The 15,810-nt window shown below is 45.7% G+C and overlaps 1 protein-coding gene across 1 annotated transcript in view; it reads right to left on the bottom strand.

Annotated features, from left to right (window-relative positions):
* The window catches only part of LOC137332193 (serine/threonine-protein kinase 32A-like), a 165,286-nt gene that overhangs the window by 21,206 nt on the left and 128,270 nt on the right, over positions 1-15,810 (bottom strand). The window contains exon 9 of the mRNA XM_067995889.1: positions 13,723-13,851. Coding sequence (XP_067851990.1) covers positions 13,723-13,851 — 129 coding nt within the window. The remainder of the gene's footprint in view (positions 1-13,722; positions 13,852-15,810) is intronic.

Genomic DNA, 15,810 nt, shown 5'->3' with positions numbered 1-15,810 from the left:
CCTTGGGAGTGAACAACCTTTCCCCTTTTCTATGTACCCTTTTATTGCAGAATAGCTGCAGGGCACACATGTTGCGAGACACACACACACACACACGCACACATAAATAGCTCGCACCGTGACACTGAAAGGTTAAAAAGGACTACTTCATCCACCAGAAATGACATGCCCCTGCACTGGCACAAGGAGGGATGCCCACAGCGTTGGCTGGCAGGGTGCTCTGCCAATCTCTAACATCTTGTCTGCACTTCCAGAAGAAGGAGGCTACTCACGATCACCAAGAGTGCACCAACAGGGAACCAGCTAATGTCACGGAGCTGCCCGGAGGTAGGGAGATATTTCAGTCTGAAGACTGTGTAAGAAGTGGAGGAGGGAGAAGTCGGTGGTGTGTCGCTCCCCGTCTTGTAAACGTGAGCCTTCGAGTAGTGTGGGCCCTGTGGACTGTCTCAAAACAAAGCATTGTGACTGCTTTCTGGATAAGAGGCATTTATCTACATAAGGAATGAAAGGAAAGAACTTGCATTTATATAGCACCTTTCATGACCTCAGGACGTCCCAAAGCGCTTTACAGCCAATTAAGTACTTTTTTACAGTGAAGCCACTGTCGTAATGTAGGAAACGCGGCAGCCAATTTGCGCACAGCAAGGTCCCACAAACAGCATTGTGATAAAGACCAGATAATATGTTTTTATTAGTGACGTTGGTTGAGAGATAAATATTGGCCAGGGCACCGGGGACAACTCCCTTGCTCTTCAACATAATGCCATGGGATCTTTTACATCCACCCAAGAGGGCAGACGGGCCCTCAGTTTAATGTCTCATCCGAAGACGTTTTTGATGTTTTTGTGGTCAGATACCACCTGAACATTAATAGAATGGAAACCCTTTTGGGTCATGCAGGTATTGGATTGATATGAAGAGCTCCGATGCCCGCTTTGGTGCTATCTACAATGCCCTAGATTCTACGGATACCCAGTGCGAGCTCTGCGTAGGGAATCAATTTAAAGCGGTTATTAAGAGAGAGAGGAAAGAGGTCTGGAGAAAAATCATTGCAAAGATAGTTGCTAGAACATAGAATGCTTTTCAACAAGATCTCTTTTAAGGGAAAACTAAACAGATTTTGAAACAAAGGACTATGGTGTGAGCACACGGCAGTGGGATTAGTTTTGGATTCCTCCAGCAAAGATCCAGCACGGACACGATAGGCCGAACGGCCACCTTCTCTGCTGCAAACGTCTATGGTTTATGTTGAGTTGAATACTCCTCTCCACGGAGAAAAGGATGAAGATTTTGCCCCTTGCCAAGACTGTGCTCGTCACATGCTTGGTACAGACTGGCTGATCTGGCAGATGTTCCCCTGCAGTGGCTTGAAAGGATTGCCCAGTATGAAAACTTAATGCTGTGCTAATTATCCCTGTTGCAGAATGAGCCGTCCCAGTCCTAGATGTCGGCTGGTCGGCTTGCAGAGGCTGGGAAAGCCCCAACAGCCTCTCATGTGATGAGGAGACAGCGAAGCCTTCTGGCACGTCCAGGTCGGTGTGGTGGGGTGTGTATATCTCACTCAAGCTTCACTGGCGGGTAGCCCAGATTCAGGCTCACAACTCTCTCGTTGGGAGTTGAATGCTCAGACTTTTGAGGGAGCTTCTTTAGGCCCTTCATTTTTCAGCGGAGAAAATTGTCCGAGGGGTAAGCCCCGTTGCGTTTAGAAAATATCCCCCGTGGAGCCCGACATCTCATTGAAACATATAAGAATCTGTGGGGGCTTGACGGGGTAGGTGCTGAGAGATTGTTTGCCCTGCCTGGAGAGTCTATAACTAGGGGTCATAGTAGCAGGATAAGGGGTCGGCCGTTTAAGACTGAGATGAGGAGGAATTTCTTCACTCAGAGGGCTGTGAATCTTTGGAACTCTCTACCCCAGAGGGCTGTGGATGCTCAGTCATTGAGTATATTGAAAGCTGAGATCGATAGATTTTTGGACTCTTTTGGGGAACCAAGGGATATGGGGATCGGGCGAGGAGTTGGAGTTGAGATCGAAGATCAGCCATGATCCTATTGAATGGCAGAGCAGGCTCGAGGGGCTGTATAGCCTCCTCCTGCTCCTATTTCTTATGTTCTTATGTCATGTTCTTCTGTATAGCAGTGAAACTGAAAGTTAATTTATATAATAGCACTGACTTCAGAGGCAGGGCTATACCATAAAGGAGGCAGCATCGGGCACCGACACACCTCATGCCCCGGGAGATCAGTTCCCAAGGAGGATCCAGAAGCAAAGGACTTGTGGCTGCAAGTAAATGGGTGAATGTGCAGCCAATGTTCAGGCCAGAGATAGGGTCCTTCTCTCTTCCCTCCCCCATACAGGTTAGAAATGTAACGGGAAGCCATGCAATCAGAAACTTCAAGTCACAAATGCGACTTCTGAGCACATGCAATCTCTCAGCATGCACAGGTGCTTCTGTTGGCCTCAGTACTCTACATCTGCTTGGTACATCTGCCCAGTACTGTAACTCAGGGTACCACCAGCTATATAGCCCACCTACTCACTTACCTTGCCCAACAGAAGAGCAAGCAATCATTTCTAATGATACAATGGCAATAGCACTGATGGTTGACTGACCAGGAGAATCACAAGATAACAGAGATACCTCAATAAGAATCTCTTAAGATATTATTTCAAGCAAATGTCAAAGTTATATAGGCTAAGAAACGATTCTCTTTAATATTGAATCATCGTACTTTGGACCTTGAGGTTATTTCCTATCAAGTGAACAGCAGCTGTTTCTTCCTGTAACATTTAATGAATTGCACAGTGCCCTTCTCAAGTCCTTTTAACTGCTGGATAGAATTATGCAGTATCTTTTTTTTTTGTCATTTCTATTCCCTGTTTGAGCAGGGGCTTATGTTCAATACTAAACCGCTTCAAAATGAATGCTTAATGTGATGAGTGAGAGTACTTCAGGTAGAAATTTGTGAAAATGAAATATGAGTCAGTGTGAAAGATACAGCTTCCTGTGGTTTGCAAAGGGCCTGTTGTTTCTCAGAGCTGCTAATCCTGCTGTTACCCAGCTTCTAGCCTCTGCCTAATGAGATTTTGGATTGTGTAATTTAGCCATTACGGCTTCTTTAAATCTATTCCACTCTCCATCCCCTCTCTGGACACAACAGTGCAGCAAAATGCTCACCGATCATCGGCTGGTGCGCCAGGAACTCACGGGGAGTCTTCAACCTTCTCCACGTCATGCTCTCTCGTTGGGTTCTTTCCTTACCTTACCCTGTCTGAGGTAAAGTCATCCGACAAATTCATGGCCCCATTTTACATCTGACCTCCTTGTTGGTCAGACATAGGGTTGCCAACTCTGGTTGGATGTATTCCTGGAGGTTTCATTGCATGACATTCTGCCTGTAACTGCCCCGCCCCCACACCTCCCACCATCGGTCGCCCAACACGTCCATCCTCACGTGCACCGCCTTCCCATGCCAATTGGGAAACAAACAGACTCTTTGTTACCCGATTGGATTATTCTTGACTCTCAGTCAAACAGCCTTTTTCCCCCTTTTTATAACATTTTTTAAAACTATGTGTTCAAAGAAAATGAAAAAAAAAACAATTTTTTTTAATGTCACTATGATTTTTCTCCCAGGATTGCTCGCAACAGTGTCCAGGAGATCAATCTTCAATTCCTGGAGACCCCAGGTCAATCCTGGAGTGTTGGCAACCCTAGTCCGACATCAAGGAGTAACCTTCGGAAGTGGGAATGGGCCCAAGGCACAAAGCTGCTTCTAATTTAGCACAAATCAAAGAGGTCACAAGACGGGTGATTAAGGAAATGGAAAGGGATATGGAAAATGGATGCAGTAGGGGGTGCTCTTCTGAGGCAGGGGCTGAGAGACATTGGGCCAAATCTGGCTGGAGTGGGGCATCTCGCAGCGTGCGCCGTTAGTTAGACCTTTTCCTGCAGTGTTCAGCTCCATGACTTGCTGGAAGTGCGAGCTGATAACAGAGTGGCAAGGGCAACGGGGCATCTGGGACCTCAATGAATGATGGGACCAACAGTCTGTCTCCTTAATCAATGAGATTTGAGGATTGAGAAAGGAACAGAGGCACGACGGAGAAGGAGGGTGAATTAGAGTCAAATCCGATACAGAAAGAGAAATAAAGAGAGGGAAAGAAAGATTGGATTAAGAGAGAGAGAAAAAAAGGGACAGAAAGTAAAAGTAAGAAAAAATTAAAACATTTAAAATTTGACATTTTAAAAATCTTTAACAACAATTTACCACCTGCAGGAATGAGACTCAACAGTTTGAATTGTTCCCTGGGCCAGACAGGTTGATTGGCAATTATCACATTGTTAAAAGGGCACTTGCACTAATAATTATGAGCTCCAACTTTCTGTGGTGAGTTTAATGGGCAATTAATGTGCAAATCCAGCAAGTTCGTAAAAATAACGGGGAGGGTAAGGGCGAGATGAGGTTTGTGTGAAGCAAACGGTGGAGCGGCGCTAATTGACCAACAAGTTCTGAAGATTCACAACTCAAGGTGTAACTCTTCATTCCCTGAACTTGCTGGCCGATTTGCACATTAATAACGGGGTGTGTCGCTGACACGCTGTTATTTTTCCAGGAAGTTTCGGCCCATTGTTGGAGCAGAGTAGAAGAAGCTTCATTCTGTACCAAACCACACCAGACCCAAGCTAGGAACACTTGATGCCGTTACTGGGTGCCTGAAATTGAAAGTGTTCCATTCCTGGTACGATATTTCCATTTTCTCGCACCAACCGTTCTGTTGCTTCTATAAGGTGAGACAATTTAAAAAGCTTCTTTGACGTTAAGGTCCTTCTCAGTAGGTTCACAGTGCACCTGCATCATGACTTTAATGTATTTCAAGCCGAGTTTCACCATCAATAATCTCTTGAGACACACTCAATCCTAGCAGCCTTATTGGATAACATGATGTACATTCCTTCTTAATGCTGGCCATTCTTTTCCTGAACAGCTGAAGATCCATTCTCTGGATGTCACTCTGTCCCTTACAGAATACCTCACATTCGAAATAGTAACACCATCGAGCTGGTCTCTGTCAGCTTCTCCCACCTCTTGGCACCAGAGGTAAGGTGCCTTTTAATTCAGCCAAGCCTCAACTGAAGCTTTGATCCCACAGACTGTGCAATCTAGTCTAATAGCTTCCTTAGGGCTTTCACTCTTGGATGCCAGCACACATCATCATAGAAAGATTCTTCTTCGTCAGTGAGGGGCTATGTAAGCCTGGGAAGTTTCCACATTTTACATTTTTAAACATTCATTCTTGGGATATGGGCATCGATAGCAAGGCCAGCATTCATTGCCCATCCCCAGTAGCCCTCGAGACAGTGATAATGGGCGTTCTTCTTGAACAGCTGCAGTCCGTGTGGTGAAGATGCTTTCTCAATGCTGTTAGGTAGAGGGTTCCAAGATTTTGAACCCAGCGACGACAAAGGAATTGCGGTGTATGTCCAAGTAAGGATGGTGTGACTTGGAGGGGAACTTGAAGGTGATGCACCTGCTGCCCTTGTCCTTCCAGATGGTGGAGGTCGCCAAAGTAATCCCTTGGTTCAGGAGTGTCCAAGCTTTTTGTCTTCTTTAGCAGTTTATCGTGGAGCCTTGCAGGCCACATGTAAAGTTTAAATCAATGTGCCAATTAATTTGTATCTATCTCAATTTGTGGATGCTCGTTAATCTTAGATTTTGCATTTTCCACCAATGAGGCAACAGAGCAAAGAACAGCCAGTTCCAAACATCCAGGCCCACAAAATTCAAGTAGGGTACGGTAGCATAGTGGTTATGTTACTGGACTAGTAATCCAGAAACCTGGCCTAATAATCTGGAGTCATGAGTTCAATTCCTACTGCAGCAGTTGGGGAATTTAAATTAAAACAAAAATCTGGAATAAAAAAAATAGTATCAGTAATGGTGGCCATGAAACTACCGGATTGTCGTAAAAACTCATCTGGTTCACTAAAGTCCTTCAGGGAAGGAAACCTGCTGACCTTATCTGGTCTGGCCTATATGTGACTCCAGACCCACAGCAATGATCGCCCTCTGACAATGGCCCAGTCAAGCCACTCAGTTGTACAATCTTGCTACAGAAAGTCACAATAAGAATAAAATCAGATGGACCACTAGGCACCGGACACGACAAAGGCAAACCAAGCCCAATCGACCCTGCAAAGTCCTCTTCACTAACATCTGGGGACTTGTGCCAAAATTGGGAGAGCTGTCCCACAGACTAGTCAAGCAACAGCCTGACATAACCATACTCACAGGATCATACCTTTCAGCCAATGTCCTAGACTCTTCCATCACCATCCCTCAGTATGTCTTGTCCCACCGGCAGGATAGACCCACCAGAGGTGGCGGTGCAGTGATACACAATCAGGAGGGAGTGGCTCTGGGAGTCCTTAACATTGACTCCGGATATCATGGCATCAGGTCGAACATGGGCAAGGAAACCTTCTGCTGATTACCACCTACCACCCTCCCTCAGCTGATGAATCAGTCCTCCTCCATGTTGAGCACCACTTGGAGGAAGCGCTGAGGGTAGCAAGGGCACAGAATGTACTCTGGGTGGGGGACTTCAATGTCCATCACCAAGATTGGCTCAGTAGCACCACGACTTACCGAGCTGGTCGAGTAACTGCCAGACTGGGCCTGCGGCAGGTGGTGAGCAAACCAACACGAGGGAAAAGCTACCTGACCTCGTCCTCATCAATCTACCTGTCGCAGATGCATCTGTCCATGACAGTACTGGTAGGAGTGACCACCGCACAGTCCTTGTGGAGACAAAGTCCCATCTTCACACTGAGGACACCGTCCAACATGTTATGTGGCACTACCACCGTGCTAAATGGGATAGATTCAGAACAGATCTAGCAGCTCAAAACTGGGCATCCATGTGGCGCTGTGGGCCATCAGCAGCAGCAGAATTGTATTCCAGCACAATCTGTACTCTCATGGCCCGGCATATTCCTCATTCTACCATTATCAACAAGCCAGGGGATCAACCCTGGTTCAATGAGGAGTGAAGAAGAGCATGCCAGGAGCAGCACCAGGCGTACCTAAAAATGAGATGCCAACCTGGTGAAGCTACAACACAGGACTACTTGCATGCTAAACAGCGGAAGCAACATGCGATTGACAGAGCGAAGCAATTCCACAACCAACGGATCAGATCAAAGCTCTGCAGTCCTGCCACATCCAGTTGTGAATGGTGGTGGACAATTAAACAACTAACAGGAGGAGGAGGTTCTGATAACATCCCCATCCTCAATGATGGCAGAGTCCAGCACGTGAGTGCAAAAGACAAGGCTGAGTGGATGATCCATCTTGGCCCGCTCCCGATATCCCCACCATCATAGAAATCAGTCTTCAGCCAATTTGATTCACTCCACGTGATATCAAGAAATGGCAGAGTGCACTGGATACAACAAAGGCTATGGGCCCCGACAACATCCTTGCTGTAGAGCTGAAGCCTTGTGCTCCAGAACTAGCCCTGCCTCTAGCCAAACTGTTCCAGTACAGCTACAACACTGGCATCGACTCAACAATGTGGAAAATTGCCCAGGTATGTCCTGTCCACAAAAAGCAGGACAAATCCAATCAGGCTAATTACTGCCCCATCAGTCTACTCTCTATCATCAGCAAAGTGATGGAAGGTGTCGTCGACAGTGCTATCAAGTGGCACTTACTCACCAATAACCTGCTCACCAATGTTCAGTTTGGGTTCCACCAAGACCGCTCGGCTCCAGACCTCATTACAGCCTTGGTCCAAACATGAACAAAAGAGCTGAATTCCAGAGGTGAGGTGAGAGTGACTGCCCTTGACATCGTTTGCCCTTGGCAGCATTTGACCGAGTGTGGCACCAAGGAGTCCTAGTAAAATTGAAGTCAAAGGGAATCGGGGGAAAACTTTCCAGTGGCTGGAGTCATACCTAGCACAAAGGAAGATGGTAGTGGTTGTTGGAGGCCAATCATCTCAGCCCCAGGACATTGCTGCAGCAGTTCCTCAGGGCAATGTCCTAGGCCCAACCATCTTCAGCTGCTTCATCAATGACCTTCCCTCCATCATAAAGTCAGAAATGGGAATGTTCGCTGATGATTGCACAGTGTTCAGTTTCATTCGCAACCCCTCAGGTAATGATGCAGTCCATGCTGCAAACTGCAAGACCTGGACAATATCCAGGCTTGGGCTGTTAAGTGGCAAGTAACATTCATGCCAGACAAGTGCCAGGCAATGACCATCTCCAATAAGAGAGAGTCTAACCATCTCCCTTTGACATTCAACGGCATTACCATCGCCGAATCCCCCACCATCAACATCCTGGGGGTCACCATTGACCAGAAATTTAATTGGACCAGCCACATAAATACTGTGGCTACAAGAGCAGGTCAGAGGCTGGGTATTCTGTGGCGAGTGATTCACCTCCTGACTCCCCAAAGCCTTTCCACCATCTACAAGGCACAAGTCAGGAGTGTGATGGAATACTCTCCACTTGCCTGGATGAGTGCAGCTCCAACAACACTCAAGAAGCTCAACACCATCCAGGACAAAGCAGCCCGCTTGATTGGCACCCCATCCATCATCCTAAACATTCACTCCCTTCACCACCAGCGCACTGTGGCTGCAGTGTGTACCATCTACAGGATGCACTGCAGGAACTCACCAAGGCTTCTTCGACAGCACCTCCCAAATCCATGACCTCTACCGCCTAGAAGGACAAGGGCAGCAGGCACATGGGAACAACACCACCTGCATGTTCCCCTCCAAGTCGCACACCGTCCCGACTTGGAAATATATCGCCGTTCCTTCATCGTCGCTGGGTCAAAATCCTGGAACTTCCTACCTAACAGCACTGTGGGAGAACTTTCACCACACGGACTGCTGCGGTTCAAGAAGGCGGCTCATCACCACCTACTCAAGGGCAATTAGGGATGGGCAATAAATGCCGGCCTTGCCAGCGATGCCCACATCCCATGAACGAATAAAAAAAAATGTAGGACAAAACAATGAGTAAAAAGAAAGATTTGCATTGATATAGTACCTTTCACAACCTCAGGACTTCCCAAAGCCAATTAAGTACTTTTGCAGTGACCTTAAATAGTTAAAGATTTCTTTATTGTACTTAATTTATTTCAGTGCAAAAAAAAGTGCCATGTTAAGACATGATTACTGTACTTTGCCAAAACATTTTCCAGTGTACAGCGCCTCAAGTAGAGTGCACTGTTCATCTTTTTATTAAGAATATAAGAAAAGTTAGGGACAAGAAAAGTCCAAACTCATCCCACTGGCACCCGAACTATCCCATCACAAAACCAACTTTGTGTTGTGACCTTTTAAGTCATTCTGTTTTTGCACAATGCCTTTTTAATCCTTTTTGATTTTTTTTAATTTAATGAAAAATTATATTTTAATGTGTTAGACCTACATGTCTTTTATTCGAAAAAAATGGAACTGAGTAAAGCATATTGCTAAACTTTTGATTTTTTTGCATTGTAATGTCGGAAACGCAGCCAACTTGCGCTCAGCAAGACCCCATAAACAGCGATGCAATAATGACCAGATAATCTGTTTTTACTGATGTTGGTTGAGGGATAAATATTGGCCAGGACACCGGGGAAAACTACTCTGCTCTTCTTTGAATTGTGCCATGGGATCTTTTACTTCTACCTGAGAGGGCTGACAGGGCCTCGGTTTAACGTCTCATCCGAAAGATGGCACCTCCGACAGTGAGAAATATAACTGATGGAAATAGAGATGAGTCATCTGGGCTTCATACACCAGATTGTTTTTCCAATTAGTGGGATGAGGGAAGTGGTGTACTCCAAGGATCTGTGCTGGGACCTCTTTTGTTTTTCATTTATATAAATGATTTGGACATTGGCACAAGAGGAATGGTATCAAAGTTAGAAGAATTTTTTTTTAAACGCATAGGGTTGATGGAGTTGTAATGCTTCACTACCATTGACTACTGAGCCAGACTATAACATCATTTAAAAAGGAGTTGGAAAACTATTTGAAAAAAATATATAAAAAGATTAGGGGAAAAGGGCAAGGAAATAGGATTAAATAGCTCCAATTCAAGAGCTAGCACTGAACAGGCTGCATGGTCTATCTGGCCATGATTCTGTTGTCAGGGCCCAGGGCTCACATGGCCCATGGACCACTGCTTGGTCACCATCACCCTAGTTTGCCTACATAACAGTGATTACACTTCAAAAAATAATTCATTGACAGAGGCACTTTGGGATGTCCTGAGGATGTGAAAGATGCTATATAAACACATTCTCTTTTCAATTTGCACATAGTTTGCTTCAGTCAGCAAGTTTTTTTTTAAACTAAGGAATTACATAGAATGTACAGCACAGAAACAGGCCATTCAGCCCAACAGGGCCATGCTCCACACCAGCCTCCTTCCACCCTATTAGCATATTCTTCTATTCCTTTTTCTCTCACGTATTTATCTAGCTTCCCCTTAAATGCATCTATGCTAGTCGCCTCAACTACTCCATGTGGTAGCAAGTTCCACATTCTAACCACTCTCTGGGTAAAGAAGTTTCTCCTGAATTCCTTACTGGATTTATTAGTGACTATCTTATTTATGGTCCCTAGTTCTGGTCTCCCCCATAGTTGGAAACATCTTCTCAATGGCTACCCTATCAAACCGTTTCTTAATCTTAAAGACATCTATCAGGTCACCCCTCCGTCTTTTCTTTACAGAGAAAAGAGCCCCAGTCTGTTCAATCTTTCCTGATAGGTATAACCTCTAGTAAATCTTTTTTTGCACCTTCTCCAGTACCTCTATATCCTTATAATAATATGGAGGCCAGAACTGTGCACAGTACTCCAAGTGTGGTCTAACCAAGGTTCTATACAAGTTTAACATAACTTCCTTGCTTTTCAATTCTATCTCACTAGAAATGAACCCCAGTGCTTGGTTTGCTTTTTCTATGGCCTTATTAACGTGCGTCACTACTTTTAATGATTTGTGTATCTGTACCCCCAGATCTCCCTGCTCCTTTACCCCATTTAGACTCTTATTTTCCAAGGAGTATGTGGCCTCCTTATTCTTCCAACCAAAATGCACCATCTCACACTTATCTATATTGAAATTCATTTGCCACAAGGAAACTAGATTCAATTTAAAGGGGCATTGTCTGGTGAACATTTGTTGGGCAAATCTCTTGTTCTTTAGGGAGTGAGAAGAACGGGAACAGCCATGCCCCATTGATAGGACAACAATGTCACGTGCAAGTGATGTGTGAGTGCGTAATGTGTTCGGATATAATTTACATCAACGTTACTTTTTCACCACTTTAACACCAAGGGAAAACTGTCGTTTATTCCTGCCCTGCGGAAATTAGCAGCCTCGTGCATTAACATCATTGTTTGTCTTTCGAAACACGATGCAGGGAAATCAGGTGGGCGAGCACCTGAGGAACACAAAGCTTGCAGAGAAAGGAAAAGAATTTTTCCACAACAAGCTCTCATGATGAAACCTTTGCTCGGGACAGAGAACGGTATTGTGGATCTCAGGTGTTGAGCTCCCGGGTTCCTGACCTTCGCCCTTTCTATGTGGGTGGGGGGGGGGCAGGTGCGTGCGTGGGTAAGAAGGAGGGTCACAAGTGCGTTCAACCTGTGCGGGGGTGGGGAGGGGGGAATTGTCAATTCTCCACCCAGGCGTAAAACTGGCATCGCGGATCGCCCGCCCATTATAGAACCCGCTCGGTTTTCATTTCTATTGAAATCAACGGATTAGAAAAATCGTGGCGGTTTCTATAACGGGCGGGCGATCAGTTATACACCCGAGCTGAGAGTTGACAATCTACTCCCATTAGGAGCAGAACTTGGTCACAATGGAAGATTTTACAGTCTGCTCAACTATCCACTATTTCTTCTTAATTTTTCTAATTACATTTCAACGGTAAAACAGCAGTTATTTTAAATGACCTATATGACTGGTATCTGGATGACGCAGTTGGCAACTGACCTCTCTCCCCGGCGGCCCTACAGTGCTGCACTGACCATACAGACCAGAAAGGTGCAGGTTCAAGCCCTCGTCTGAGCTGAGGAGCCGATTGATTCCATGGGCACGACCACCCTCTGGCTCCTCGCTCAAGTTGCATTCTTCAAGGACAAGGCGGACCACTAGCCGACTCGCATCTCCCCATGCCTGACATACGCACACATACAGTTTTTTAGCAAGGGTCGCTGGTTAGTGATTGCCAGCATGTAAACCCTGCCTGGATCCCCCCACCTCCAGCCCAGGAACGCCGTGGCCAATTTCACCCTCTTTACCACCAGCCCGGCTAAAACCAGCCAGCTCAACGCAGGTGGGAATCAAACCAGATGTTAATTGTATTCAGGTGGTGTGTAACAATTAGGGACTCTCTCTTTTTAGAGGAGAGCTTAGCTAGGGTGTGGTGTGTGTGTGTGTGCGTGTGTGTAATGTGAATAAAGGCTTGGAAGCAACTGAAGACCAGGCTCCAGTAGTTTATTCTTCACCACCTGGCTATCGAATTTATAACACGAGGGGCCCTCCTGATCTGTATGACTCTGTTCCACACTCGGCAAATGCAGTTACCAACCAACCAAACCATCAAGGCAGGGTCCGCTATCTAGATTATTATTATAACTACATAGAGCAAATGTAGATCAGTGCAAGTTGAGATCTTTTAATATTGGCTGTACTTTTAGAAGTTGTTAAAGACCTTTTAAAGTTCCTTAAATAGGGACGTAATTATAAAGTAATAACCCAGCAATTACAACGTTAATTCACAGTAATACTTTTGCTATCACCTAGCATTTAATTTTAAATACAAGTTATTCATTCGTAATTATGTGGAACTGCAAATGAAATAGTGTGGAATGGCCAAGGCATTACTATCAATTAATATTTTAATTATGAATCTATTACTTGTTAACTAGAATTGTTATTTACTATTCTAAGGCAAATTGTTAAACAAATGATTTTCTGCATTGTTCCTGTTCCCCCATTTATTTCTGTTCTCTCCTGATGGTGCCCATTCCTTGCTGGGATATGATTTGATTCCACTGCATCGATCATCCTCTATTCTCTCATCCATGTGGCCATTCTTCATAACTCAAGGAACAGTGAGTGTCGGCAGACTATTTGACCAAGTAAGGCATCACAGCTAAGCCTGATTTGCACTGGATAGCAGTCTAGAGAGGATGCCCCTGGATGATACCACCCTCCCCCCCACCAATCCAGAGCAGGGTATCGTGACTAATTGTAATACTCCAGCTGAGGCCAGCACAGATTGAGACTGGAACCTAGAAACTTCTGGTCCGAATTGCATCGTACCACATTGGGTGGTTCCATTACTCACTGTGGTATCTATATTCTCCCCGGCCCCAAATTTCCTTTTGTTTACTTTCACTATACTACTCACCGCCCACAGTGTAATCAGTGGCTGGGACACCAGACACTCGAGTATTTGTCAATCCCACTGTGGAATCAGCTGCTTAATAATTGTGTAAAAATAGGGACGACACTCCCTCCTAGTTCATTTCCTTATGGGCCATTCCCTTACCATCGCCCATAATGGGACAGCTGAAATGAGTGACTCACCACATGGGGAAAGGCAAGGCTTAGCCTATAACTCACCACCCCCCTGGTCACTTCCAGGCCAGCCCCTCAGGCCCCAGTTGGAATATGAAATGTTATTACTCACCAGTGATGAGTTGTCTTTTCTGTTTTCCTTCAATTTTTTCGCCAGACGTTTTTTCTTCTTGTGAAGTGGTTTCGACTCCAGAATCATCTCCTCGAGTTCAAATGTAGGGTCACAGTTTAGTTGTCCTTTCTACAAACAAAGCAAAGTAAATATATCAGAGAAGCCCGGGCTGTCAGATCGAAGAACTCTTCAAGTTAGCTATGTGCTTGTGTTTTAACCCAGTTTTCACCCCTTCCCCTTAAGATGTGGCTTGTGTTGGGGTTTGGTTCCAAAGGGACTTGCAGCCTGCTGATAACTTACCTCAGTCGATATTCATTGTGTGAACAATGACGGACAGGAAAAGACCCACTGATCCATCCAGCCTGTCGACACAACTGCAATGCCTTGTGCATCACAATATATAAACTCCCCACCCTAATCGAAAGCCATGAAAAGCCCTGGGAGATGTGAAAAACCACATAAAATCCAAGGCCAATTAGAGGATAAAAAAATCTGGAAAATTTCTCTCCGACTCCCCTTTAGGCAATCAAAACTAGTCCAAGAGACCACTCCGGCCCCGATTAATGTTATACGGCACCTACCGTTTATATGAGGTGATCTCCGTCCCAGTCAGAAACAGGTCCAGCTCTCGCTTGAAGGAATTAACTGTGAGCCTGGACAGTAATTGTTTCAAGCAGCCGGGCCGGATCTGATCCTTAACCATGCACTTTCAATTTGGACTCGCTTGACGGTGATCAGGGACAGGAACCTTGGCTGATCTTTCCTCTCCCTAGCACAGGGCCATCAAACCCAGCTGCAGCACATTCACTGCCATCCCAGCTGCTGAGGCTGGCTAACTCTGCATAGATGAGGGGTTGTGCATGGGAACTTTATTTTGTTTAGAAACACTGTGCCAGCTGTCAGTGTGTTTGTATCGACTTCATTAGAAGCCAATGTTTCTTCACTGCACATTAGAGATGTTTAGAACAGATCATTCTGCCTGTCACTGCATTACATAGAACTCACAGCACAGAAACAGACCATTCGGCCCAACTGGTCTGTGCCGGCGTTTATGCTGCACACGAGCTTGAGAGAAACAGGCCTCCGATATACTTAAACACAGACACCTTGTAATGTAGAAGGTGAAGGTTTGATGGGCCAATTGGTACTTGCCTATACCTCATCATTTTCAGTTTCCTAAGAGACGCAAGGTTGAAGTGGGCCTTCTTTTTTTAAACTCGGCCTATGGGACAGGATAGAAGTAACTTACACAATGCTCCTCTGATGGCCTAGTGGGTAAAGGCACAGCCCCATTGTAGCACTTTAGCCACAAAAGGCCAGAAGGTCCCAGCTTAGATTTTCAGTCTCTCAGCCAGGAGAGCAGTTGGGGTGCTACAAATTGCCGAGGCACCACTCTGGGAAATAAAAATCAGACATGGTTCTTGCTCCTGATCACTATATGTGTGTATGTGTGTGTACACACGCATGTGCATGTGTGTGGATGCCAGGCGAGGATTGGATTGGATTAGGGACTCATCTGCATTGTCTTCCACAGTTGAATAGCCTGTCGATACTCATTGTCCACATTCACACTGCAGCCTCTGGAACCCCCCCCCCCACCCCACTTTCCTTAGTAGGAGAGAAAATAGAGGAGAAACAACTTTCCCAAAAAGAGGAGAGCATGTGACATCCTTTCACTGGGTTCACCCCTGTGCTCACTGACCTACATTGGCTCCCGGACCGCGAATGCCTCGGTTTTAAAGTTCTCATCCTTGTTTTCAAATCCCTCCATGGCCTCGCCCCTCCCATCTCTGTAACCTCCTCCAGCCCTACAACCCACAGAGATCTCAACACTCCTCCAATTCTGGCCTCTTGCGCATCCCCGATTTTCATCGTTCCACCATTGGCGGCCGAGTCTTCAGCTGCCTAGGCCCTAAGTGCTGGAATTCCCTCCCTAAACCTCTCCATCTCTCCTCCTTTAAGATGCTCCTTAAAACCTACCTCTTTGACCAAGCTTTTGGTCACCTGTACTAATATCGGTGTACACTCCTGTAAAGTGCCTTGGGTCGTTTTACTATGTTAAAGATGCTATTTAATGCAAGTTGTTGT

The sequence above is a fragment of the Heptranchias perlo genome, chromosome 14 (genome assembly GCF_035084215.1).
Source record: "Heptranchias perlo isolate sHepPer1 chromosome 14, sHepPer1.hap1, whole genome shotgun sequence".
Taxonomy (NCBI): Eukaryota; Metazoa; Chordata; class Chondrichthyes; order Hexanchiformes; family Hexanchidae; genus Heptranchias; species Heptranchias perlo.
This window is presented reverse-complemented; position numbering and strand designations above follow the sequence as displayed.